The sequence below is a fragment of the Boleophthalmus pectinirostris genome, unplaced genomic scaffold, assembly GCF_026225935.1.
Source record: "Boleophthalmus pectinirostris isolate CB_2022bp ecotype Guang Dong unplaced genomic scaffold, ASM2622593v1 HiC_scaffold_17, whole genome shotgun sequence".
NCBI classification, from domain to species: domain Eukaryota; kingdom Metazoa; phylum Chordata; class Actinopteri; order Gobiiformes; family Gobiidae; genus Boleophthalmus; species Boleophthalmus pectinirostris.
Window position 1 is genome coordinate 7,681,616 of NW_026571115.1, and position 27,651 is coordinate 7,709,266.

The 27,651-nt window shown below is 37.8% G+C and overlaps 1 protein-coding gene across 1 annotated transcript; it reads right to left on the reverse strand.

Moving 5' to 3' along the window:
• Positions 1–6,877: 6,877 nt before the first annotated feature.
• On the reverse strand, positions 6,878–27,606 carry kmt5c (lysine methyltransferase 5C). The gene is made up of 9 exons (XM_055152645.1): positions 27,233–27,606; positions 25,418–25,550; positions 24,677–24,842; positions 23,075–23,184; positions 22,182–22,345; positions 20,593–20,612; positions 19,358–19,494; positions 18,236–18,387; positions 6,878–14,497 (listed from the first exon to the last, which is right to left on the reverse strand). Exons 2-9 carry the CDS (start codon positions 25,528–25,530, stop codon positions 8,676–8,678), a joined length of 6,684 nt encoding a protein of 2,227 aa, XP_055008620.1. The 5' UTR covers positions 25,531–25,550; positions 27,233–27,606; the 3' UTR covers positions 6,878–8,675.
• Positions 27,607–27,651: the final 45 nt, after the last annotated feature.

Below are 27,651 nucleotides of genomic sequence, written 5' to 3' on the forward strand. Positions count from 1 at the left end.
AGTTTAATCACAAAATGCTTGCCAGAAAAATTACAGATACAGATATGTTTTCAAAATCATGATTCAACCCACTGTCAAATAACAATGGACACTTTTTTTTTTGAATTCAGAGCAGACAAACTAGTCACCACGCTTTTCACAAATTCCAGAGACCAGAGGGTTTTTGCTGTTACAGAAAAGCGAACAACTAGCATGCTAACCACGCAATTTCTGCCTCACAGACAATAAAACACTTCATAACTACACCAAAAGCTGCTTAAACAATAAAAGATAAATGTCTGTACTGGGGCAAGACAACCTTTGCACAAAAACACGGGAAAAAATCAGGTACTGGGATTTAATTTTTTTTTTTTTTTATGTATTGACCATATAAGGGCCTATATTACGGTATTTTCTGATCAGTTATAATGTTGTTTCCTCATCACAAACATACCTGAAGTTGTGTTTTGTTTCTATCATGCAGGCAACTTGGACTCAAATGCCACAGAAAGAATACAGCCTAGTTCATTTCAACAGAAAGTGTCCTTCAATAGCTAATGCTTAATATGACAAATCAGGCTGATAAACAACACAGGAATATATGATTTTATTATGTGAGCTAAAATAACCTCCAAAACTGGGAAATTCTCTAATTAGAAAACGGGCTGGGAATAAACTCAGAAACTTCAAACAGGGAATAATGTAGAACTGCACAAATTGCAAACAAAAGATTTCAGATTGAGAGTTTCAAATACAAAGTAGAGTCTGTCTTGACAGGTCAACAATCTGCTAAAGACTGAATGAGCAGGAGGGGCATATATAGACTAAACTCTCAAACAGAAAACACTTGTCTTCTGAATAAAAGGTAAAATGTAGCTGTTAATTTAAAAACTACCACTTCATGACATCGGGCGGCAGCAGCTCGGTTGGTAGAGCGTTTGTCCACTGGTCTAAAGGTTGGTGGTTCAAATCCCACTCTTGAAACCAACCATTATTGGTTGAGTGGTCAGATCCACTGACCCACAGGTTGGCTGGTGTGATTCCAGCTCCCACAGATGAATGCTGTTGTTATGTCCTTGGGCAAGACACTTAACCCACCTTGCCCCTAATGTCTGCGTACACTGGTGTATGAATGTGTGTGTGAATGTGTGAGTGGTTCCTTGTTGTAAAGTGCTTTGAGTGCCTTGAAGGTGGAAAAGTGCTATAGAAAAATGTGACCATTTACCATTACCATGACATCACAAGGTGGTACAGTGTTTGGAGATGAAGACAGACTAATAATAAAGGATTACTCAAATGTGTGAATGAAACAAAACACAACTCCAGGTATGTTTTTGAGGACATAACAACATTCTAACATAGCCTAAAGCTCACAAGTCAATTCTGTGTAATATAGGACCTTTAAGTAACTAGGTAATTTTTACAGGCTGACCATACAGCACAGAGATTAAGCATACAGTTTCATTTAGAGCTGTCCTTAAACTGTGTTAGCATTGATCAGAGGGGCCCAAGCCTGATGAGCAGCCTCTGATGTAGTCCACAGAGCCAGAGCCAATAGACTTAATTAGACCCGAGTAACAGGAAGTAGGGAGTCAGATTGGAGCGGTTTATCAAAGTGACAGTCAAGTCCATAACACTGTAACACCCAGAAGAAAACAGATTTAATATAGAGAGATAGGCCTAATACTGGTAACAGCAATATCCGCTTGTGTATTCAGCCAGCCTGTGTCAACCCCGCTTTAGTTAAACACATAATTTAGACATTGGCGTTGACATCTTCACCACAGTGCCACCTGGGAAATAAGCAACGAATTCTCAAAAATACGGACGCGTTTTCCGTAAAGATCCCAAGCTCTTACCGGAAGGAGTACACGACTTGGCCTGCAGCAAAAACAGTGTTTGTTAAAGACAGACTGGGACTTGTTTTAACAGGTACCTGAATAAAATTTGCAAAGGTATGTGTGCAGAATAATGCTAAAATAATACAAGATGTAACGGTGAAAATGCTATAAATGCTAAAATGGCTTCAAAGTGGGGTTTTTTATGTCACGTAAGCAGGATGTTGAAAGGAGGGGAGCTGGAGGCAAGAAGTCACTGAATATATTAATTGCAGTGAATAGGCAAATTTGGTAGGCCTTGTTTTGGGCTTTTGAATTTCTCAGTTTCTTTTTCTTTTTTTTAATTAACTGGCCTTTATTTAACTAGGATAATATAAACATGCAGGTAATTCAGTGATGGAAAGGGATAACAAGGGACCAATCAGAGTAAGACAATGTTAACAAATGCACGTCAAGTCTATGGTTAAAATTGCACTATGTAACATTTCTGGTGGTATGGCACATTCTTTTCTTCATGATTGACAAGTTTAATGCCATGTTGTGGAACATTGTACAGGTTAAGCATAATTTTCACTTGCCTTTGTTGACATTGTTTTGGGTAATGACTGAAAGGACACGATTGCTGATACAAGCAGCTGAAATGAGGTTCCGGGCGCTCCCTTACAGATAGGGCGAGGAGCGCATTCACACGGGAGGATCTCGGAGTAGAGCTGCTGCTCCTCAACGTGGAGAGGTATAGCTCAAGGGAGGGCATCTGTTCCGGATGTCTCTTGGAGCCACCATAGAGAGGGGTTCATGTCCCACTTGTAGGAGGCCCCGGAGAAGACCCAGGACCCACCAGAGGGAGAATGACTCTCAGCTCGCCTCGGAACGCCTCCGAATCCCCCTGGAAGAGCTGGAGGAATAAATAAAGCATAAAGCCTAAAGCTGAAATGGATGACTGTTTTCTATTGATCTCTTGTTATATTGCATTGTATTGTTGTATTGTTGGTTTAGAAAAAAAATGAAGTGATTGCAGCCTTGAATGTGCAGGTTTTCTCTCTTGTCTCACTTGTCATTGTTGCTGACAGGTTCCAGCTCTGTGGAAATGCTGAAGGATGGTTTCTTCTTATATGCAGAAGAAATCAAAACATCTTCTGGGTTAGTGGTGTGAAAAGTGTTTAAATGTATGCTTCAGTGCGGCGGACTGTCTGCTCCACTCACTATAGCTGTATATCATGTTGTGTGTCATCATGGCCATAACTGCTCTCTATTTCTGAAACAATTTCCACATGCACCAATAAACAAGCACATCTATAAATAACATCTGTGGCTTTAGCAGCTGTAGCTCAGTGTTCAAAGCTTCAAAGACACGTGCTACCAGTACTTAAAAGTGCACTGTGGAACTTTTCTGGAGAGTGTTTTCAAACTGTCTCCATGGAGATGTTAATGCTTTAGTTTAAATTGTCCACAGTATGGTTTTAGACTAGTCGTGTTTATCCAACTACAAGTGCTCAAAAATATCTTAAGATATATCCATTCTCTCTGTGAATGGGGTCGCCTCTCCTCAAACCTAAAGTGTAAATTTGGCTTGCACGTCTCCATGAAGATTTGTAGGGTCATGGCCATACTGAACATTCTAGACACATCTCCATGGAGACAAGCAAGTGACGGACCCTCCACCAGACACGTTACAAAATCATATCATATTCTTGTGGTGGATCTGCCCTATGGAGATCCTATTTCTTTGACTGGGATGTTCCACAGTATGGCATTAAACATGTATTTCTTGTATTTATTAAATTCCAGGTGATTTTATTGCTCAAAAGTACCTTAAAGAGACAGTTTGGAATTTTGGACATAGGGCCTTATTTCCTAGTGAGCCAGAGTGTTGGAAATGTGTGGAGACACCAACCTTGCATTTGAAGGATTTATGTCTGAGCAGCAGCAACAAGATGTACTTCCTGATAGAAAGCTTGGCAGCGGCGGACTGATATATGAGAAAATAGTCCCTCAACGTGCCACGATTCATGCGATGCAAGGTTAGTTTTATTTGAAACCTTATTCCATCAGCACAGACATTCACATGGAAAGTCTGTCGTAATAATAGTTTTGCTTCAGGTGTTTTGTGGAGTGGGTAACACTGTTTTTAATGGCAGGAAAACTATGGCCGTTGACATGCACTAGCCTGGCACCAGTGACCTCTGCAAACACAAGGACTGGATGGAATATTTAAGAAAGTGTCCCCACACGTCTCCAACACTCTGGTTAACTAGGAAATGAGGCCCTAGGTCCAAAATTCTGTCCCTTTAAAAATCATGAATTCTTACTGTGAGGGGGCAGTCTTCTCCACAGACCTGACCTGTAACTTGGCCTGGCAGCATCATCAGCTTGTCTACATGGAAACAGAAATGGATTTAGATGGGCAGGTAATTCAGGTGGTGGCCCCTAATCCAGAAAAGTGACATAATGCTTCTTTAACCATAATTTAAAAAAATGTGCAAGTCGGTATTGCCGGAAGAATTGTTTTGCAGTATATTGTGCAGCTACCAGGTTTAAAATGTTTAAAATCATTTCTCTATAAGCAGCCACTCCAAACATTGTGATTTTAAAAGTGCAATGTGTAACTTTTCTGGTGGAGGGTAAAATTATTTTTTCTATGGAGACGTTATTGCTTTGTCTGTAATGTTTCACAGTATGGTATTAAATGTTTCTATCACTATAGCGACCAAAACAGACCAAGTTACAGGGCAGATCTGTGAAGAGGCAACCCCGCTCACAGTCAGAATGTATGTTTTTATTTTTGAGTTATAAAACCACCTATAATTGAATCAATGTAAGGTAGAGCTGTTTAATGTCATACTGTGGAACATTCCAGAGCAATGACATATCCATAGAAACAAGCAGTGACGGACCCCCAACCAAAAAGCTACATAGCGCAAATTTAATAAAGTTACAAAGAGTTGGCCATTTTGTTTTCCTTCTTCTCGACGTCGGTGCGTGGCTCATTTCCAGTGACACAGTAATCCCCGGGGCCACCAGCACGGAGTCACAGAGCCGTGTTACACTTTAATGGAAATATGATGTACACGACATCTCCATAAATTATGAACTGTAGTCAAGCGCAGACCAGCCACGCGATTTACAAGAGAAAAGCACTGAAAAAGAACAGGAATCGCTAATGTTTTATGCACAGGCAGTCAATATATACTTTACCATATGGATTCAAATGGGCTTTAAAGGTGCTGGTGTTGCTTTGCCTGGAATATTCCACACTATTGCATTAAGTGCGTCTATCTTCAAGGAGACAAGGTGGTGACACTGCCAGGCAATGTTACAGGTCAGATCTGTGGAGAGATGCCAGTGCTCACAGTAAGAATGCATGTTTTTTAAGGCATTTTTGAGCGATAAAAACATCTAATTGAATAAATACAAGATAGATATTTAATGCTATACTGTGGAACTTTCCAGAGGGTGGGACACTACCTGCTAGTCTATTGCTCTCCCTGGAATGTTGCACAGGCATTAAATTTATCTGTCCATATGAACATAAACAGATGGCATCATTAGGCTAAGCTATACAGGTAAGATCTGTGAAGAGGCATGCCCGGTCACAGTAAGAATGCATGTTTTTTTAAGATATTTTTGAGCAATAAAACCACCTGTAATTGAATTAGTACAAGATAGACCAAGTTTAATGCCATATTGTTAAACATTCTAGGTAAAGCAATAATGACCCACTGGAAAAGTTACATGGTACATCTTTACGTTCAGTGATCAAATGCTACACCACAGTTCAGTAACAATGAGGTCACTGACTGCCATAGAAATCAGTATAGCATGGATTCATTGCAGTGTGAATCTGATATGACAGTTTTGAACCACTGCACATTTCCTTACGTTGTCATTGTCATAGTCAGTATCTAAGCATTTCCAAGAAGCATTTTTTCTCCCTTCCCACAATGCAACGGTCTAATCTTCCCCTCTCTCTCTCCTCATTATGAAAAACTGTTATAGCTGGCATGAGAATTAAGCGCTCAACTGCCTCTCGGAGCTACAAAGCTACAGAAGTAGGTCAGATGGTGAAAAGGCAACGCAGTGGAAGAGCAGAGGCAATGTATAAGAGAGAATCATGAATCGTTCAGAATGAGGAGAGCAGGTGAGACAGAGGTGATGGTTGAACTCTGGCTTCATCAGATACAGAGGAATAAACTGGTCTTTTTAGATGCATATAAGACATAGTTTGATATGATTTAAAGAAAACTAAGGAAGCTATAGTGCTATTGAGTTTCTATATTGCGGAGCCTGATTGTATTGATACTTTCCATCTGGCTGGGGATGTTCTACATGTATTTCTATGGCGGAATGTTTCTGTTGTTGCCATGGAGACATGATGCCAAAAACTGTTTCAAGATCTTCTGAAAATTCTCAGGGTTTAAACATTTTCAGGAGCCTGTGATAAATACAGGCATAATTTTCAACAAAAAGCTGAGAGTGACTAACTGGACTAAGCTTGTGACTGTAATTTGATTTGAGAAATACTTGTTTAAAAGCACAAACACAAACACTCACTTGTTGTAGTTCCAGGGAATTCAGTTCTTTCTGGTCAAATTGTGGCAATACAAAACTCAGGTTAAAGTCTAACCTGAGTACCAGAGCTTCAGCCAGGAGTGCCTACAGTTAGCATCACACCTCCAGGGATCGTTGACATCTGCTGCCAAGTATCAATTAGTGGCATAGGCAATTGAATTCAATACATACAAGAAAACAATGCTGATTAACAATGCTATTTTTGGTCCCATTCTTAACAGACATATTACGCAAGATTGACTTTAATTAGCTTCTAACAATGTCATGTTATAATGGCTCCTCCTCATCATTAATTTACTCAAATTATATTTTGAATGATTCATGCATGTTTGAGTAATCCTGTATTATAAACCCTGTAATTACTTGCGATTTCTTGAAAAATTAATCTTCACTTCCGCAGTTTTGAGCAGGAAGTCGGTGGCCCTGTTTCTGTTTTTAAGTTCTTTATAAATGCTGTGGAAGGCTTGTGAAAAGTAAAGACAACAGAGAAATTACCAAAAGAATTAAATGTCTTTAATGATATAGACTACAATTGTACATTTCTACAGCAGATTCTCAGTAACTGCCAATTTATAATAACACGTTTTGCTTTTATAAACAGAGAGACAGTTGTATGTGAACTTAAATATATGTACGTCAAATCTGCAGTTCAGGTTCTATTCGATTAAATACAAAACCAAGGATGTCATATATGCACAATCAATGTGAAATATAAATTACAATAAAGCACCATTTTGAAAATGACAATATTATTCAAATAAATAATCTTAAGACAGTACAAGTTTATGTGGGAAGCAAGGCTGTTTTTCTGCAAAACTCACAACATATAACTCTAGATACAATATAAACAATGTAACTCCAACAACACCAAAAGAAGTAACTTTCCAGGTGATGACAACCCAAATTCAGTCCATAATATTCACAAACTGTTAGATAAATGTACAAATAAGCAAGGGCCACTCAGTCGGAGATTGTCACGTTCTGACATAAAAATGTGTAACTATTGGGTGTGTCAAATGTCCCATGATGACGCTTTAATTGGAGAAGAAAAACATATTGCATTGGCTCCCATTCATTTATCCACTGCAGCTAACGCCACACTCACATGTAGTACTGAATTAACCTACCATATATATATATATATATTTATATAACTATGTGTATACTTTATACATTAACTTACACATGCACCCTTTCATTTATGAAACATTCGCTAATTTTAATTAAATTTAGCATAACATTTGACCAAACCATGAGCATGTAAAGGGAGAGTACAGTTTTACCTTTAACTAGTTTATAGAAAGTTTTATCAGACGTGCCAGTAAAATTTACAAATCTCATAGAATTTGAGGGACACTAGTAGCATATATATATATATATATATTTTGTGTGATTAGAGGGCAAATACCCAACAAAAATAGGACTAAGATAAATTTTGATAATAAAATATAAAATAAAATAAAATAAAAACTAATAGACTTGGTCTGCTCTGTATCTGGATAGTACAAAATATCAATAAAAAAACTAATTTGTAAGTCTAGTACCTTGGAGAGTTCCCCAGTCCCCCACCATTATCATATTTCTACAAGGGGAAAAAAAAAAACTGTACTGTCCCTTTAAGAGACTTCCACGTGCACAGCTCACCCTAGGACCATTTACAAAAGGGAATAATCACTGATAAATAGTTGCCTTGAAAAATCACAAGAACATTTATCAAATACATAGGCACAAAACTGCCTTTTAAGCCTAAGTCTCTACAGCCATACATTGTATAGAAAAACAAAATCAATGTACAAGTATATTACAGTACAATAGTTTGGGGGCATTTCAACCCTTGTCAAATAGTATATTCAATGTATTTTATACATTTATTATGTGTGTAAATTGTAATTGTAAAAAGTGTCCCACAACATTAGTGAAAACATGAATACTTTGTACACTATAAGAAAATTGTCAATTGTAATTAGTTTAAGCATTTTTAATTGGGGCAAAAAATTATGATAACTACACCACATTATTAGTAATAAGCATTTTTACAGTTTTAGTTTTGTAGAGGTAGAAGCCAATTACAGCCATGAGGTTAGGAGCCACCATGTTACTATGGACTATTTGCTTTCATTTTCATCTCATACAGACCTATCAAATCCTTGATTTAAAATAGGCATTTCTTTAGACAGTGAGAGAAGAACTCACCAACACCAGACAATTCTAGTTTGAAAACAGTGTGTAGTCATCATAAAATGTCCAGATTGCAATGCTTATAAAGTTACAAATAAACTTAATTCCTATTTAATCAGAATACTGCAAGTCCAGGTCTACGGTCCCATCGGTGACCACTAGCCTCACTCGTTTGGGCTTGTTCGACCCCATTGAGTGTGAACTTGGGACCGCCCCATAGTGAGAGGAGCTATGCTGTTGTTGCTCATTGGGCTGACACTGCTGTTGCAAATCTTTTCTGCAATGTTCTTCTTGTGATTTGAGTCCAGCAAACCCTCCCAAAGAAAAGGAAGTTGGATTGGCTATTTGCGGTCCGCAGGGTTCCAAAACTAGCCTCCCTTGGGTTCCTGAAGGTTCCATGAGACAATGGTAGGTGTAGTTTGCGCCACCAAGTCCTGGATAGCCTTCTGGACCATCTCGGAGACCTAAAGTTAGCGAATGGTCTCCTGTAAAACTTAAAATATTGGGTAACGCTTGATATCCATATGGGAATGACAATGATGTTTGGCCTTTGCTTGTAGGAACCGGCGTACCTGGAGGAGTGCTTTGAATGATTTGAGGGCTGCTGTGTTGAGGCATTGGCGAAGAAAGGGTTGAACCAAAGCTAAAGTCAAATGGGTCTTGCTGGGTAAAATTGAGTTGGTGTTTATCTGTGTTTGATGCTCCAGATTTTTCCTGCTTCATGGCCTTTTCCTGTTGACTCATCATGTAGCTTTCAGTCATCTTGCTTGGGAAGAAAAAAGGTCTAGGGAGCGCTGAGAAGTTTTTGTACAAGTTAGCTTCAAAGCTCTCTTGTTTTTCCACTGGAGTTTTTGTTTTGGGCATTGGGAAAGATGTACTAGGCTTGGGGAACTGTGCATTGGATCGACTGGAAGAGGAAGCGCTATGCGAAGAAGCGTCTTTTGAGGTTGCGTACGCTTGGGTAGAACTAGTTTTATGATGGCTGCTAGTTGAAATTTTATGTTGCTGGCTTTTTTCGTTTGATTTTAAATGAACTTTTGAGCTGGAAGATGACGGCTCTCTCGGTGGAGCACTGCTATACAAGTCCTGTGTAGAGCTACCCCCTTGGAACTTAAGCACCCTTTGAATAACGGAAGATGTCTTTTCATGAAAGTTAAAACTATTGTCTGAAGAGTTTGTGTGTGAAGAGTTTGCGTTTTTCAAGCTAAACAACTGTGGTGAGAGCAGCTTATTGGCGATAGGTGAATTCTGTATTTTGGGTATCGTAGTCTGTTCTTTAACTGTATTGACGTGACTTGATGAAAAAGATTGAGAGGACTTGCTGGGAATGCTTGGGCGATGAAAAGTTCCTTGGTTCTTAAGACTACTATTATTATTATTATTACTACTACTACCACCACCACTACCACTAATACTGCTGCTGCTACTAGTACTACTGCTACTAGTATGGAGTTTGGATTGGCTCGTAATGGGTTTCAGATTCAAAGCAGATTGGGACAAATTTACAGGACTTTGTGAAATTGCAGATGACTGTGGGAGTAGACGTGGTTTATTCACAACAGAAAATGGCTGTGCTTTTGGTTCTTCCTTTGAAAGCGACCGCACTATTGGAGTTTTTGTAATAATCCTGTCTTTCACAATCATATCTGCACTGCTGGGTGCTGTGAAATTAAACCCTGTATTGATTGGAAGCTTGTCTTTAGCGTTGTCTTTTGCTTCACAATCAATTGGAACAGTTTCACTTTTGGAAGATGGGATGAGTCCGGGGAAAAAATCTTCACTGGCAAAGTTATTACTCGGACTTGGCGGTCCTAAATATGGCGTCTCTGTTGTCCAGGCCTCTGTGGGGCTATGTGAAAGTGGGCTGCTAAAGGGATCCGTAGGTGGATCTAAAGAACAAAGATCAGACGGAGGAGATGGGAGAATATTTTGCGGTGGGTAGTACCCTTCGAAATTCAAACACTGAAAATCGAGAATATCGTCACAACAGTTGGTGAAGTTTGGTTCCCCAGAAAGCATGTTGTCTGCCGTTGGGAATGGCGGGAACTGCGATGGCGGTTGGATAACAGAACTAGGAGCACTTGTACATGGGGGCTGCTGCGGCTGCTGGCTAGTTTTTTCCAAAGTTTGCGATGAACACAAACCTTCTGAGAGCCGGGAGAGACTATTGTCAATTTGCTGGAGTGTGTGACTAAGGCATGTGTTGGCTTGGTTGGACGCAGAGCTGGTGGGAGGAGGGTCAGCTGCAGGCCCACACTTACGAGGTCTCTCCATTTTGTGTCTTTGCTTTCTTCCTCCGCTGCACACCTCCGGCCTCTCCGTGTTCATTTTAATATTCTCATTTGGAGGATGCTGAGAGGCCATAGTGAGTGGTGCTAGTGACAATGCCAGTGAAGAGGTTGGTTCTGTCTTCAAAAGTGTGTGTATTTTATTTGGGGTTTCATCTTTCTTAAGGCTGTCCAGCAAATTTCTTTTTTGTTTAACCACAGCAGGTGCTGGGGCCGGGGTCGGTGTCGGTGCCGGTGCCGGTGCCTGTGCCTTTGATTCTACGGTATTTTGTGGTTCTGATTTAGTTTCTTTCTCCACATCATCGTCAACCACCCATATATCTTCTGTTCGCCGACGCAGTTTTAACACAGGGAGCGCGTGTCCATTCGCATCTTTTAGCTCTTGCTTTTGCTCAAACATACAGCAAGGCTGAGAAAACCTATCTTCAATTTTAGGTTCTTTCACCACAGCAACTTCGGTCTTTTCTGGGCACACTTTGATGCCGGTTTCAGCCGTTTCTTTCTTATCATCCCCCGCTACAGTTTTACTGTCCGAGTTTGCCTCAGTGGGTAGATTGGCAGTCCGTCTCTCACCTCTTTTTTTCAACCGATGCAATCTGTTCTTTGATTTTAAGCTGGCATGCACATGGGCCCTTGCAGCTTCCATTTCCATATTCAAAATTGATACCGAGTCCATTATAGCTTTAAAAGGATCACAATCAGCAGCCTCATCTCTCTTCTCTTTCTTAAACATTACATTATCAAATGCAGAATTTTCCATCTCCCAAAGTTTACCCCCGCGTCTCTTGAATCGGATTTTAAAATTGGTTCCTGGCTTAATCTCGTCTAATTCACCCTGATCAAGAGGCACAAACTCTGTCTCAGCTTTTACAGCTTTTCTCAGTACCATATTTGTATCGCTAATATCGTTTTTAGCATCTTGTGTGTCATCTATAACATCGTCATCCCCATCTACAACGTAGATCTTTTTACCTAATTTGCATTTTCGTTCTCGAGATGCCAATATGGGGCTTTGTGGAGGCTGGTTGGCTCTTGGCCTAAGCACTCTCTTCATAGTATTGGATCTCGCCTTTTTCTTATTGGCCAGTTTCTTCTTATCTTTCCTTAATCGCCGCCTTTGGCTTAATTTTTTACCTTTGTCTTTTGAGCCCAATTTTGCACCAACTTTTATCCCAGATGCCTTAAAATCGCTAGCCTCTTTAGTAACTTCTACTGCCCCTGTTTCTAGTTCAGCTTCATCAACAGCGCTATGAAATGTACGTTTTTTCAGAGGTATATTTGACTGGATGTGTGATTGCAAATTAGCTTTTGTTGAAACGGTTGACTTGTGAGGTAGGCTGTTCAGGCATTTCACTGGTTGCTTATCACACATTTCATTTCCAAATTGTGCATTTTCACCAATTAAATCAGTGTTTATGTTAATTTCCACATTTTTCCCATTGCGTCTTCTAGCTCTGATATTAGCTTCGGCCCTCAACCTAGCTGCTCTTGACATGACTTTTCTCTGCTTGATACCTTGAGGTTTTGATTCATTACTTGCGAGTATGGTTTGAGTAACTTCCACAATATCTTTCAGGAAAATGTCATCTATTTTAGCTTTATCGGTTTTCAAAATGTCCATCAAAACAACTCTAGCATATTTGATAGCGACACCATCATCTTGCTGTAGTTCTTTGCTTGTACTCTCTTGTAGTCCTTCTTTGGAAGTAAAAATACTACCACGAGACCTCTTCGCCTTTTGAACTCTTGGAACATTTTGCGTCAGTTCAGTTTCGGTTTCTTTAATTTCAACTTTACTTACTTCTTTTGGCTGATCTTGTTTTGCCTTGTCCTCTGCAGGCTTCTCTCCCTTCTCCTCCTGTTTTTTAACCACTTTTTCTTTCATGGAAATCTCCCTGCAATTTGAGTCATCAACATCATTACTCTTTTCCTGCACACTCACCTTATCTCCGGTTTTAAATAGCATTTCTTTCACACCTGTGTTCCCATCTGCTGCATCTACACTGGCACCTACCTGTTTCTGTGTACATCTCAACACTCTCTTTTCTGGTTTTTGAGCAATTTTCGATGTTTTCCTGCAATTTAAATCATCAACATTATTACTTGAATCTTGTCCACTGACCTTATCATCAACCTTAGCGTTATTTTCTTTAACCGCTGTACCCACTTTAGCTGTTTCTACACTAGCACCTACCTGCTTTTTTCTCAGTGTCCTCTTTTCTGGTACATTTTTCAAACTCTCCCTGGAAGATAAATCCGCATTATCATTACTCACATCTTGTACACTGACTTTATCACTAGCTTTAATTGGAATTTCCTTTACTCCTGTAGCTGCTTCAGTTGGTTCTACACTGGCACCTACCTGTTTCTGTTGCCGTAGTGACCGCTTTTCTGGTCTTTCTGGCTTTAGCTTTTCCACATTTTGTACAGTTTTTGCACCTTTCTTAGAAGTCACAGCCGCAGCTATATTGTCATTCTTTGTATCTTGCACACTAACTTTATCACCAGTCTTAAACAGCATTTCTTTAACTCCAGTGCTGACCTCTGCTGGTTCTACACTGGCATCGACCTGCTTCGGCCGTAGTGTTCTCTTCTCTGGTTTTTGCTTTTGTACAGTTTTAACGCTTTCCTTCGTAGTCAATTCCTCCTTATTACTAGTATCTTGTACACTGACTTTATCACCAGCTTTGAACAGCATTTCCTTAACACCTGTGCTTCCCTCTGCTGTTTCTAAAATGGCATCCTTATGCTCCTGCAACATTTCTAACTCTCGTTTTTGTGCCTTTAGGAGTTGCACGCTTTTTGGGCCCTTGGTTCGTCTGCAAACTTGCTTTCTCATCTCCTTCACCTCAACTTTTTCTTGCGGTATCGTTACTCTTGTGAGACTTATGGTGAGATATTGCTTGAATGCATGTTGTGGATTATCCTTGGTCTTTTTCTCAACCTTTTTAACTTCTTTCACAGGGGTTAATTTAGGCGTGGCCGTATTTTTGATAGGAGTAGCCTCTTTTTGCGTTGCATCTTTCGTGATAGTCTCTTCTACAACTTTCTTACTATCTTCAGTTGATTGCTTCATGCCGTCTTCAGGCTTGATTGGACTGCAGGTGTCCTTCTCTAGCTCCACTGACTTTTTACTATCCTTGCTGTTATCAGAAACAGCTAGGTTTTCTTTGCTTCTTGTCCTTGAAGAGGTTCTCAGATGAATTACGCGCCTATCAGCCACTTTCATACACTTCTTCTTAATGCTTGCGTTCGGAAATGGTTGCCCACTTTTGCGTTGAGTGATGGAGGATTTCAGACCAAACGGCTTCAAGTTAACCTCCGAAGAACCGTTTTGTTTCTGATGCGGAGTCTTCTCTTTTGGTTTAATTTCTTCCAGCTGCAGTAGCAAAGCCCTCTCTTTACTTTTCGGATCCTTACAGCTCAATAGGAAATCTACAGAGTGGCGGCGGATTCGGACTTGTACTTCTCGTAGAGTCACTTCGGACAAAAGCGGGAGAGTCTTGACACGCTTCAGTCCAGATGGTTTGTTCTTGTTTAAGAGTCGTTTGGGTGATCGGCGATGTCTCCACCTCTTCGCCAGCTGACGGTTCTTCAGAGCATTTCTTCTCATCTGCTGTGTGAAGGAGTTTCTGGAGGGGATGGCTGCAAAGATAAAAAAGAAAAAGAATAGGAAGTTAGTTTAGGTCTAAGTTTGTAAAAAAAATATATATATATTGCTGGGTTTCAGATGACATAACCACATTCTATAGGCCAATATTAACTAATACAGATGTTGTAATACAGTGGGTGATTTGGTTCATATACCAGGTGTGTTAAAGTGTTAAAAGTGTTATTCTTTGTCTAATCCTTTAGTTTCACAGGGAAGGCTATAGGTATCTTTGTCTTTTCCTTTTACATACCTGCTGTTTTATTTCCCATTGTTTGATCATCCTTACCTGTACTCAAATGCTAATGTATAAAGGTGTTACCTCTGAGCTAAGAAAGCCACATGGCCAGACTGACCTTAAGGCAAATTGTACTTGGGAAGAGCTTGTACCTCAGACAGTATTTAAGCATCATCATCCTATTGCTCTGGGCCCACTACTAATAGAAACTGTCTGTAGTGGCACCGTTCTTGTTGGTCAATTACATTTGCATCGGAAACAGTCTTTCAGTATGTTTTGGTGTTATTTTACAGATAATTTCCACAACATACACAATGAAACTTTTCTAATGAAGTCTAGTCTGCCACCTGCTTATCTCCATGGAGATGTTATCGCTTTGTCAAAAATGCCCAACGGTATAGCTTTAAACGTATCCATATTGCATTTATTCAATTTTAACTGCAAAAAATGCCTAGAAAAACATTTTTACAACACAAGCTTGCCTCTCCAAAGATCTAGGCTCTAACATGAACATCCTAAAATGCTGTTCATGTTGGATTTTCAGAGGAAGTTTCAGTGTTTCAACAGAAGCTTTTGGCACTAAATTCCTTAACTTTGTCGCCCTCTACTGTTGACTAAGTATAACAGCCCTCTGAGGCCATTTGCAGGCATCTACATGTGAAATACTTCAATGTTATTTATGGAGGGTCATAAAATCTCACATTTGGACATCTTCCCTTTAAATCAAATCAAAAGCTATAAAGTGTAATGCTTGTATACTTAAACTCTTAAAAAATTATAACTGGAACTTAGGGTGGGCGATATTGACAAAAAATTGAGTATCCTGATAACTATTGAAACAGTTATGTCAGTTTAACAGAGATATGCAAACATTTCTGTCTGTAAATCCACTGGATGAGATTTAAGTATTAGACTAATGAGAAAATAACTACCCACACAACTGCAGAAATCTCACTTTATACTTTTTATACTTTACACTTAAGTTTTTTCCATTTATTATTATTTTTTCTGCTGTTTTTGCAGTATTATAAACAATTAACTCAATATTCAAATTTTGCACATCTTCAAAACAACATTCACACTATTCTTTTTCATTATCTGCCCACATCTATCTGGAACTGCATCACACATATATTAATTTATTCCTTTGTAAATGTCAGAGAAGGACAAGCTGTATTTAAAGGGATCATATTATGCTATTTTCGGATCCGTGTAATAATGATGTTTCCTCATCAAAAGCATACCAGGAGGTGTATTTTGTTTCATTCACACTTTTTTTTTTTTTTTTTTAACTCCACGCACTTTCACTAGAATCTTTTGGATAACTTCAGTCCTGGAATTGTACAAAAGGTAAAAAGTAGATATTATACTCAAATATGTGTGAATGAAATAAAGCACAACACAACTCCAGATATGTTTTGGATGACGTAACCGCATTATAACATGGCTTAAAGCTCACAAGAGTCAATTTTGCCAATTACAGGACCTTTAACAATTATACCATTTCTAAGTGCAGTAATAAAACGTGTCTCTATCTCGTACACAGTGTGAGTGTGGAAACAAATTAACAGCCTTATTTCAACACTGGGCGATGATTTTGTCAAGTCAGATTTTGCTAATTGGGAGAAAGTGCCAGTCCAATTTGAGTGAGAATGAAACGTGTGATTAATCCAAAACAAAAACTGGATCTGACAACTTTGTACCATTGGAGATTGAGCAAAAAAGGAAAATAAACAAATGTATCACTATGATTTGTGGTGTATCGAGAGTCATTAATATTATCCTGCTGGTGCACATTTTTCACATTTGCAGTTTTCTATCAGAATAAAATATGAATGGTTAGACCACCAACTATGTGTCATTTAAAATACAGTTGGAGTGGCAGTCTGTCTACTGTCTCTTACCACATCAGCAAATATGTCATAATATTTACAAACAGATATAAATAGGTCATTTTTAAAGGCACAGAAATGCATGAGAAGAGGTGGGAGACTGAGAAGTTATGTATCGCAATTGTTTTGGAGATATAAACAACTGAATAATGAATATGTGGTCTAAAATAAAAAAAAAATAAATGTATTAAAAGAGGCTGCACAAAAAGTGTATTAAAAACAAAAACAAAAAAACAGACTTTCATTTTGCTGAATACTTTTGAATTTTGTTTAAGCTGCACTGTGTAAGTTTTCTGTCTGAGAATAGACCACCTTCTTATCTCCATGGAGATATATTGTCTGGAATGTTCCACAGTATTTCATTAAACTCATCTATTCCATCCACTTTCTTGGCTCCATGGCGATGCTATGCTTGTAGTAGTAGTAGTAACAGTAGTAGTAGCAAAAGTAGCAGCAGTAGTACCAGTAGTAGTAGTAATAATAGTAATAGGTAATAGTGCCATCTTGAAACACATGGTATTCATTATACTAACAATAAAAGATCTTTGAATAGATTGTTAAACACAGGTACTTTCAATTTGCTGAATACTTGAACTTCAGCATTTATAGGCAAATATCTGAATTTTTTCATGAGGATAAAAATATTGTGATATTAATTTTTGTCAATATCGGCCATGCTCAAAGGGTTACAAGTTTTTGAACTGAATTCAACTGAAAATGTGGTCAAATTATAATATAAATTAATGTGTTTATAATAAAGAAATAAATAAAAGGATCACTGCAAAAATTCCAACTGTTAATATGAACACCAAGCAACTAGTGCAATATTGGAAATTTTAGCTCAAGACAACACCTAGTGGTCAAAAGTAAAATTACACAGCACTGCAGTCCTTGTGTAACATGTTTAACTCAAAGAAAATAACAGTTTCTCACTGACAGATTTAAGAAAAAATCTCCAAATGAACAGCAATTTAAGAAAATCTACACCCCTAAATACAGATAAGCAAATACTGACACAGGTTATTAAAAAACAATGTTATCAAACTGGTGTAGAGTAATTAACATTTCACTTAACAAGCTCTTCGTATTTCTACTGCAAATTTAGTTGTTAAAAGGACATGGATTTATAAATGAATCTTGATCATTTTAATGAAAAAATCTGAAACTGTGAGCAACACTGAACAGTTTACGTGGCTAAAACCTTTTAATTCATCACTCACTTCTGCAGTTGAAGTAATGACAAATGACCCGCTCAGACTTTGAGGCCAAACTCTGTAATTACAGAAGCCACTGAGGGGTAATTGGTCTTTTAGCGGTTTAAGGTTGAAAGATCATCAGTCAAACCCACAGAGCAATGATTTCTGTTTAATCTTTAGCAAAAGTCAATATAAAGACCATTATGCCAAGACTACTTTACTCCCACAACATATAGCCCAATTTACAGGTACATTATGTAACTTATTGTGAATGGTCATCTCCAATGCAATGTAAACAACGGCAACTGAATAAATGCCATACAGAGGAACACTGCAGGCAAAGCAATAACATCTACTTGAATCATACTATATCAATTATGCCAACAGTGAAAAGGTCTTTAGAAATACCTGTGTGAGCTCCAGGAGTGATCTGACGATTCAAATGTCCCTTTTCTCGATGTTTGTGCAGATATCGCTCTCTCAGTCGATATTTTTGAGAATCCTTGGTTTCCTCTGAGTCCGGCTTCTTCCCCTTCTGCTTGAAATAACCTTCTCCGTTCCTAAAATCGCACCAAAACGAAACAAAAGATGAAGTTAATTTTAGCACTGAAGATTTAGTCACTAAGTAGGATTTACAGTGGTTTCGTGAGGGATTTTTTTTTCAATGAGAACTCAACAATTAAAGTGATTGTACCTGATTTTTTATGCATTTAAGCAAAATTATGTTGTTCCAGTATCTGATTTTTACAATCTTAAAAACCGTAAACCAGAACTAGTTCATTTTAAACAGTTTGCAGTGGTATAAAATTATTCCTCACATACCTTATGCTTTGAGAGCATCCTAATTATTCTCCCCAATGAGCACTTTTCACAACTTTCAAAGAAGCCCAGAGCACAGTTTTGCCATTACAGTAAAGCAAACAACAATTAGCATGCTAATGTGCACTTCCTGATTATTGGACAACAAACAGCTCTATTATTATTATTATTAGATGCAGACAGTGCGCAGCTGACTCATTTTGACCTGCTTTTACAACCGATCTGTATTGGGGCAAGAGAAATAAATGGGGGGGGGGAAATCAGGTAGTCTTAAATTGTGCAGCTCTAATGAAAGTAGGGCAGCAACTAATGATTAATTTAGTACTCAACTTGTCAGTGATTGTTTTTTGATTAGTCAGCTAGTCAAATAATCATTCCTATTGTACACTGACCATTTTAAAACACATTATCAACCCAATACAGAAATATGAGAACTGAAGCCTTCTAAATATACATTATTCACAAATAAAAGTGTATTATTGATGAAAACTTTTTGATTCAATAATGCCATCGTAGGTGTTGTATTTTTGTGAGCGTTTAAGAATCTGTATAGTCCAGATAACTAGTTTACTGACTCCATTTTCTTCAGCAACATATTAAACTAATATATCAATTATCATAGTATAACTACAATCATTTTTTTTAATCCATGGGTCAATGAATCATTTGTTAGTAATAGTTAACAGTTAATAATAATAATCAAGTTCTTACCGTTCACAAGTGCAGCATTCACACATCTCGTTGCCTTCACCGAAGAAGCTCGCCCCGTAGTAACAGGTGATTTCTTCGCCAGGCGCGATTGGGCGGACGACTTCCACACACGCGACATTCTTCTCACTGGGGACGAACTGGGCGTGTGCAAAAACAGAGGCACGACCACAGACAAAGAACAGGTGAGACCCCAGGGACAGGTGAAGGAGAGACAGATGGTGTAAATGTGATTGTGGAGGTTAATTACAGCATTAGGAAACTGGTAATGATATGACAATTATAAATGGGTGATACTGACAAAAAATATCATATTAAATTGTAATTTTTTTTTTTGCATTTTCTCAAGTAATATCCCTTTATCATTCTGGCTGATCTAACCTAAAAAAAAATTCAAGTCTGACTAAATTGGAGCCGCTTCTGAACCTGATCTACTCTAATTATAAATGGCTACAAAGCAAGACAATTTCACAGACAATTTGCCATAGAAAACCATTCACCGGAAGTTCCACAATCCTATAGGGCAGGACTTCCAGCCATTGTGAAAATGGGGAGATATGGCTTGATAAATAGTAGATAGAGCATTTCTCTTAATTTTCATTTCACAATATTACTAAAAATAGATTTCTAGAATAAAGTTAAAAAGAAAAGCCTAAAAAAAACTGAATTTATTATTTATAATTTTTTATGTGTAGTTTTGGTTAAGCACCTGATCTAGATTATATCCAGAATTGTTGAAATGTGAGGTTTAAAGCTTTCCAATTATGTTTGCCACGCCATGGAGCTTGACAGTTCCTTTATAATATAGTTCAAATTGAATGGAATAAATGAAAAAATAAATAATAGGGGGATATTCAGATAACATTTTACAATCCATCTGTTAATGTATTTGTAAAGGTTAAAAAAATGCCCAAAAAGTGAATTAAGTGTAGAATTTAATAGAGCAGAGATGCATGTTTTAAAAGTTGTTATTTCAGTATCTATTTTTTAGCATTATTGATATCATTAATTGTTAAATAATGCACCAAAACAACACCGTGCATTCCTTGTGTGTGAATTTGGTTCTTAGTTCATAAACAAAGTTAATACAGCCATTATACATGATATTCTAATTTGAATACATTTAAAACATTTAAAAGTTATTATATTTTCGTGTAGTTGTAAACAAGATATCATCCTCAACTCATGGTAATGGCTATTATTACTAACATTTTAGATTCATGTTAAGAGTGTTTTACCTTGCAGTTGGGCTTGCAGTCTACCGTTCAGACAGCAGGTGGCAGCAGGAGATAAACACATAAAACGAAGTTAGTTACAGCCATAAATATCCTTCACAAGTATTACACATCCTGGCATCACTATGAATGGCCTTTACTAACAGTTGGTTTGTGGGAACTAAGTATGGGAAATATTGCTTCAGCTGGACGTCCTTGAGGGTCACAACTCCCACAGGTGCAAGAGATAAGCTTAAATTAAAAAGAGTTTCAAATTTCTGCAAAAGATTCACTGTAAAAACAAACGGCTACTTTGTGCTAATGGAGGAATAACTACATTAGTTAGTTAGGACTGTTAAGCTGAGGTTTTGGGATCATTTCAAGATGATAATTTCTTTCCAGTTCAACTGAAGACAAATCTCTATTCTGACAATGTTAATCAAACCTTAAAAGGCCTAAAGCAGTTCTGTTTAGCAGTGCATATAACTGAAATGACTTAACTTTTTATAATGATGATTTATTATTTTATTTTATTTTATTTTATTGTTATTTTACTGGGTATTTCTTGTTCTGTAAATCACTTTGAATTACTTTAGAATAAATCAGTTTTTTGTCTCTACATTACTTTTTTTTTTTGGAGTGCACAATTTGAAAACTTCAGAAAGTACATTTTAGTTCTTATCTCTTGCACCTGTTGCATAAGTTACATAAACTCAGGGTCACTCAGCTAAACAATAATTTGAAGAGTTTCCCTTTGATTTGTAAAGCTGATTCTAGGGATGTAACGATACAAAATTGTGAATATGCTACATTTTCTTTTTAAAAGTCTTGGGAAAGCCTTGAAAAGCCATTGGTACTGTTATAAAATGAAGAATTAAGATTTAAAATTATTTCTTCATGTAGTCTGCACTGATAACACCAAAGGATCATGGTCTACGGGGTTACTTCTTTTTTTTTAGCTGCTGCTACACCATGGCAAGGCAAGGCAAGTTTATTTGAAGAGCACAAAGTAATTCCAAGAGCTTTAAAGAAAAAAAAAAAAAAAGACTTTAAAATAACAAATAAAGAAATTAAGAATCACCATAACTCTTAATTTAAGCAAAGAGACTTGTAATTCGATATAATGTGATAGCCTCCGAGGTGATTCACACAAATGCCAGGACTAACTGCGCAACTAATAAAGAATTTTACTTTCTTTGATGAATAAAGCTTCAAAGGTTCACTGTGTAACTTTCTAGAGGGAAGGTCTGCTGTCCATTTGTCTTCATAGAGATTTCATTGCTTTTTTTTAAATTGTAAAATATTACCTGTATGGCATTAATCATACAGTATTTTACATTTAATCAATAACCAATTGATAAACTGCTAAACAACTACAAATATCTCTTGAAAACATGAATTCTTACTGTGATCTGGGTTGCCTGTCCACAGATCTGACCTCTGACTTAACCTGGTGGCGTTACCTTTGCTTGTCTTCATGGAGATGGATACATTTATTGCCATACTGCGTAATACTGCAGAAAAAACTATACACCTCCATGCAGAGTAACAGTTAGCAGACTTCCTACTAGAAAAATTCCAGAGTGTAGATTTAACACATGTGTGAACCTGACCGTGGTTGATGAAGGCGGCTGGTCCGAGCCACAGTTGAGCGCAGCGTTTCCGTGTGGAGTACATGACGCTGAAGTCGTTGATTCCAGCCCGAAGCACTGCACTGTCGGAAGGACTCAGCTCAGCGATACAGCCCAACAGCACCTCCACACGCTCCCCCACAAACCTGCAAAAGAATACACAAATATGGATATAACAAGTCCACAAACTTTTACTAGAACACACAAATATGAGACAAACCTACTTGAGACAGGTCTACGAATTCCCCAAGAAAACAATGCAACCAGTCCGGAAAGTCAAGCGTACTAACAAAAAAATACTATTGTGTAACATTTTAAAAGTAAGAAATAAAAATTCTAACTAGAATTGATTTAGTGTGCTCACATCAACACTTCGTTTAAGCAGGTAAAGATATGTCATGTATTGTATGGAAGTGAAGTTGAAGTTAAGTGGAATTTGTTGAGGAGCAATGACTTTGACTTTTTATTAGAAATTTGACCTTTAAAACGCCGCTGTGCAAGTGAATTTCAAGTAGTGAACTAGAGATGAATTATAAATTAAAAAGACTTTCAGTGTAACTTCCCAAATTACAATATAAAACTGCAGTTTTGTGGTTCATTTTACAGTCCATTTGACTTTTTGATACTTAAACCACAACCAAGACTATTACAGGCACACTTAAAAACACTGCTAATATTACTGTCTTAATATCAGATGTCAGATGGTCAAATTGTCTTCTGCACAGATCCTTTTTGTCATTATCGTGCACCTCTGTCGAAGTATTTCTACAGTATGTACAGATTAGCGTTATCAGCAGCATTAGCCTAAGAATGTACACATTAGACAGTAAGTAGACAATAGCCACACTACATTAGGCCCCTGTGTGAGTGAATACCAGTGTCTTGTGGCGGTGATCTTGGCCCCATTGGTCTCGGAGGAGTATCGGTCACATGACTCCAGCTTCACTCCACTGTCCAAAAGGAAGGCGCTCAGGTAACGGTACACCTGTGCATTTTATACACACAGGCAGGCACAGGGTTAGAACTCAGCTCAGGGGTAATAGGCATACAGTATACACAAGCACGTTACAGAACAAAAGATTAATAAGCAAGATTTATTTTTTATCAAATTATTCTAGGTATAGTTTTCAAGTATCATTATTGCCATTAATACAGATTACACATATTATTCATTTATTCAATTCAATTCATTTATTTATTTAGTCATATATTGAAAGAAGCCAAAATTATCTACCCTGAACTATTTAGAATATATAATTGCATTTTTTGGACTAGCATCGCAATTAGTGAAGCTTTAAAAAAAAAAAAAAAAAACAGGATGTGGATCATTGAGCACATTATAAAACACTGTTTTATACATTAATTGTATATTTACACTAGAAAAAAGACTGAAATATGAAATGCTGAAATAATGAAAGAACTGTGCATTTCAGAACATTGTGTCCTAAAAAAAGTAGACAGGTTTTTACACATAGACAGAATATTTAGCTGTTAACTGCACTTTGTAGTGGACCTGCAGTCTTCATAATTTGCTGATTCCTATTTATCTTGCAGCCCTAATCTACACATAGGGCTGTCACGATAACATATAGTTCAAAAAGAGTACATTGTTTCATAATAATACTTTCAATAACTAATAATAATGAAGTGTTGTTAATAATATATTTTTTAAGCCTAAATCATAAAAGTGGGATTAAACTTTTCCAAAAGAACTCAAAGCATGAGCTGGACTAGATAAACAGTACAAACAAACAGAATGTTCAAAGTGTGTTAAAGTGTATTTATAATGAGTCATAGAGGTGGTAATTACTCAGCCCTCTTCAGCTCAAATGTTAATGCACTAAAAACACTAAGAAAAAGGTCAGTGCCAGAGCAAGTACAAGTGAGAAATACTTACCACTAAAACATGTTTTTGATCATCTAATTTTATTGAGCAATAAATTGAAATGGTAATTACTGTAAAAGCCCTAAATCTACACATAACCGGTTAATGCCCCGTTTACAAATATTCCATACAGTTCTATCTATGGGTTTCAGACTGATGAAAATTGTTATGGCAACAGTCCTAATTTAACAGTGGAACTTTTTTTTTTTGTACTTTGTGTAATTTACAATGTTTCATATTTTGCACAAAAGGAAAAAAAAAGGCTGAAACTGAAAATAAAAACGTGTTAAAATGTATCTGTATTATTTATTATCCTTTTTATATATACATTAGTTAATGTCTTTTTCCTTTTACTTTAAGTGTATATGTTTACATACTTTTTGTATTTTGGTAATATTAGTTTAATAGCATTAAGCCGTTTGTTTCAGCATGGGGTAGGGGAAAAGGGGAGAAAAAAAAATTCTGTGTTTACTCTATACAATTTAAGAAAAATATATACAATTAACAATTTAAACACAAATGTTGTTTTAAAAAGGAAAAAGTACCCAAATTGTGCCATATAAGAAGACTCTTAAACCATAAAGTGACTCACATGTTGCCGAAGAAGGTCCTGTCTGTGGGACCCCAGAGCGTTGAAGTAGTTTCCGGCGAGTTCTCCATCAGTCAGAGCCTCAAACGTGGCGTCGAAGTCTCGCGTCCTCTGGAACCTCAGAAGAGTTTCCTTCAGGTTCCCCCATCGCCGCACCTCAGGAGGGGGGCTGCAACACAAGAAAGAACTGTTTAAATAATGCATCAAGTACATTCATTTTATTCTGAAGATGGAATGTTAAATAAAACACAACATATCGAAGTGCAATGTACGATTAACATTTTAACAGCAATATTAACAAGTTTAAGATGTATTAGACCAGTGGTTCACAGAACGCTTTCAGGCCCAACAGGGAATAACCATGCAAGTGGATTGCAACTCCCACTAATACAGGACTGACCTGTCAAAAATTTAAGGGCAAATGTGTAGAACTGTGTAAAAATGACAAGTAATTACTTTGTGCTTTGTGTTTTCTGTGGAGTTATATTTTATATGCCTGAATATACTCCATTTGCCTGATGAAAACATACTGCCAAACTGTACTTCATTTTACTAGGACTAAGTTTTATTGTCTTTTCATCACAATTACCAATACTATTGTTTAATGTCCTGCCCTGTTGTCAGACCTCTTAAAAAGATCACAAGATGATCATTGATTAGAAATTACTGAAGCCATCTTGATTAGAATTATATTAATTGCAGAAAGCCATTCTCAGAGGGACTGCCTGTGACTCTGAGTCTGACCTGATGTTCATCTTGTGGGTGCTGAAGCCCAGGAGTGGGTCCAACACCAGGCTGGTGGCCAGGTCATCCGTCTCACACAGCTCCCTCACACTCATTCTAGTGCAGCAGTCCATCGCCTCCCACCATCAGCATGCTGTAAAGAGAGAGGAGACAAAAAGGTAAAAAAAAAAAAAAAAAAAAAAAAAAAAAAATGGCCTAAAACAAACTAAACCAGATGTAAAGCCTCATCTCACACAATCAGTTTGCTGCAGAGAGAGAGAAGACAGGTAAAAAAAATGGGTCTAAATCAAAACTGAACCAGGACTAAACCAGATCTAAGTGTCAACGAAATTCCCAATACCCACCACCAGCATGCTGTAAGGAAACAGAGAAACTGGTAAATGGGATCAAAAACAGAAGTGAACCAGGACTAAACCACTGGAGAAAGGCCAGGTGAAAACTTGCTCTAAACTAGGACTAAACCATTTCAATAATGACAAACCCTAACTTTTAACTGCCACCAATTATTTAAATGAACTGAATTAAATTAGCAGGACTAAATCAGGACAGAACCTGTTTCTCATTAATAGGAGACTAAGGAAGTTGCCCCATTGTGTAATTTTTGCCCCATAGTCTACAAACAAGCATAAATTATACTTTATGCTGGAGGCATTGTCAGTAGCATATAGAAGTAACTATACTAAATCTGCAAACAGTGCTTTTAATAAGTAAGGCAATAAGTGACATTTAGACTGCAAAAAGTATATTAAATAAAATGTTACAAATGTGGTCACACTTGTGCCATTATAGTCTCAATAAAAACATGTGGGAAAACACCGCAGGACTCAACCAGGACTCAAAATGAACCACCATTAGACCTAAACAAAGCCTAACCATAAACCTGCTCCATCAGCATTATGGAAATACAGATAGGAAAAGGCCAAGTAATAAACCCCACCTCCTATTAACACAACATCCATGTGAGAGCCTGGGTCAAAACCAGCTGTAAACTAGGACTAAACCAGCTCTGAACCAGGTCTAAACCAGGTCTGAATCACAGCCAAGTAAATCCAAAACAAGGACTAAAACTAAACCTCACCTCTAATAATGAACATGCAGCAATCACATGATGTCTTAATCATCATTAAAACAGGAATTCATTGAAACTAAACCAGGACTAAACCGGGTCCAAACTTGGCCAGAAACATGAATAAATTAGCATTAATGAAGATCCAAAGCAGGACTACATTAGGTCTAAAATAGGTCTGAATCAGGACTAACCCAAGCCGAAAAAAAGTCAGAGTAATACGAAACAGAAGTAAACTGGCATATGTCTAAACTATAGAGGTCTATAGCAAATGTAAATCATGTTTAAACCAGGTCTATAAATCAAGACTAAATCAGATCTAAACCAAGAGTAAATCAGGTCTAAATCGCATATGATGGACCTCCGTTTCGGCCATGTCTGCATCCACAATCTGTCTCCCTCCATCACTGACTGCAGCGCTGTGTAAACACCGCACCGTTAACATTACATTTTTACGACTGCGATGCACCCGCTAAATAAAACATACAGGCTTCAACAGCATTTCCACATGATCTCAAATGAATGGCAAGAACCGTGCATTTGTATTTAAGCCGTGTGGCGTGATAGAAAAAGAAAAGCACCGTGGGAAATGCAGCAGGTTATCAGCTGAGAGGAAAAGCCAACGCGAAGCTAGTTAGCCACTTAGCATCCCGAGGCTAGCAAACCATCCGCGGCTACATTCGCAATTCCCGGCAAAAATCTCAAACATCTAATACAAAAATCGCTTGCATTGGCATCCTCACACCTACCTGGGAGTATTTTGCAGTCAACAAAAGTATCGTCAAAGGGACAGTACCCGCAAGCCCCCCGCTCGCTGTGGTTTTCTTCGCCGTGGAGAGGGGTTAGCTTAGCCGCATACCCAGCTAGCTTCCCCGCCGTGTTGCTGCAGCAGCCAGCCAGGAAAATGGAGTCTCCTCTCCCTCCAAAACAACTGAGGAATGCGTCAAATTGCAGCGGCTACAAATGTGCGATCACGCGTAGAAATGCATAATCCTGCAGAAGAACAGTGCATCTAAATCTAAACTAGGTGATAAAGAAAAAACATTGCTTAAATTAGCTTTGCACAAGGCTCGCCGCTGCTATCAAAAGTTGATAAGCGACATCCGCTGCAACCGAACTAGGGCAGGACAGACACGCCTCCCTGCGCTGCTATTCGCTTTGGTCAAGG

Bases quoted from the DNA above. Each gene is read 5' to 3' on its own strand.
- kmt5c (XM_055152645.1), bottom strand. From the start codon at position 25,530: ATGGACTGCTGCACTAGAATGAGTGTGAGGGAGCTGTGTGAGACGGAT. The intron at 24,843-25,417 runs GTCAGACTCAGA...CTTGTGTTGCAG, and splicing joins ACCCACAAGATGAACATCAG to CCCCCCTCCTGAGGTGCGGC. The intron at 14,498-18,235 runs GTATTTCTAAAG...TTATCTTTGCAG, and splicing joins CACTCCTGGAGCTCACACAG to CCATCCCCTCCAGAAACTCC.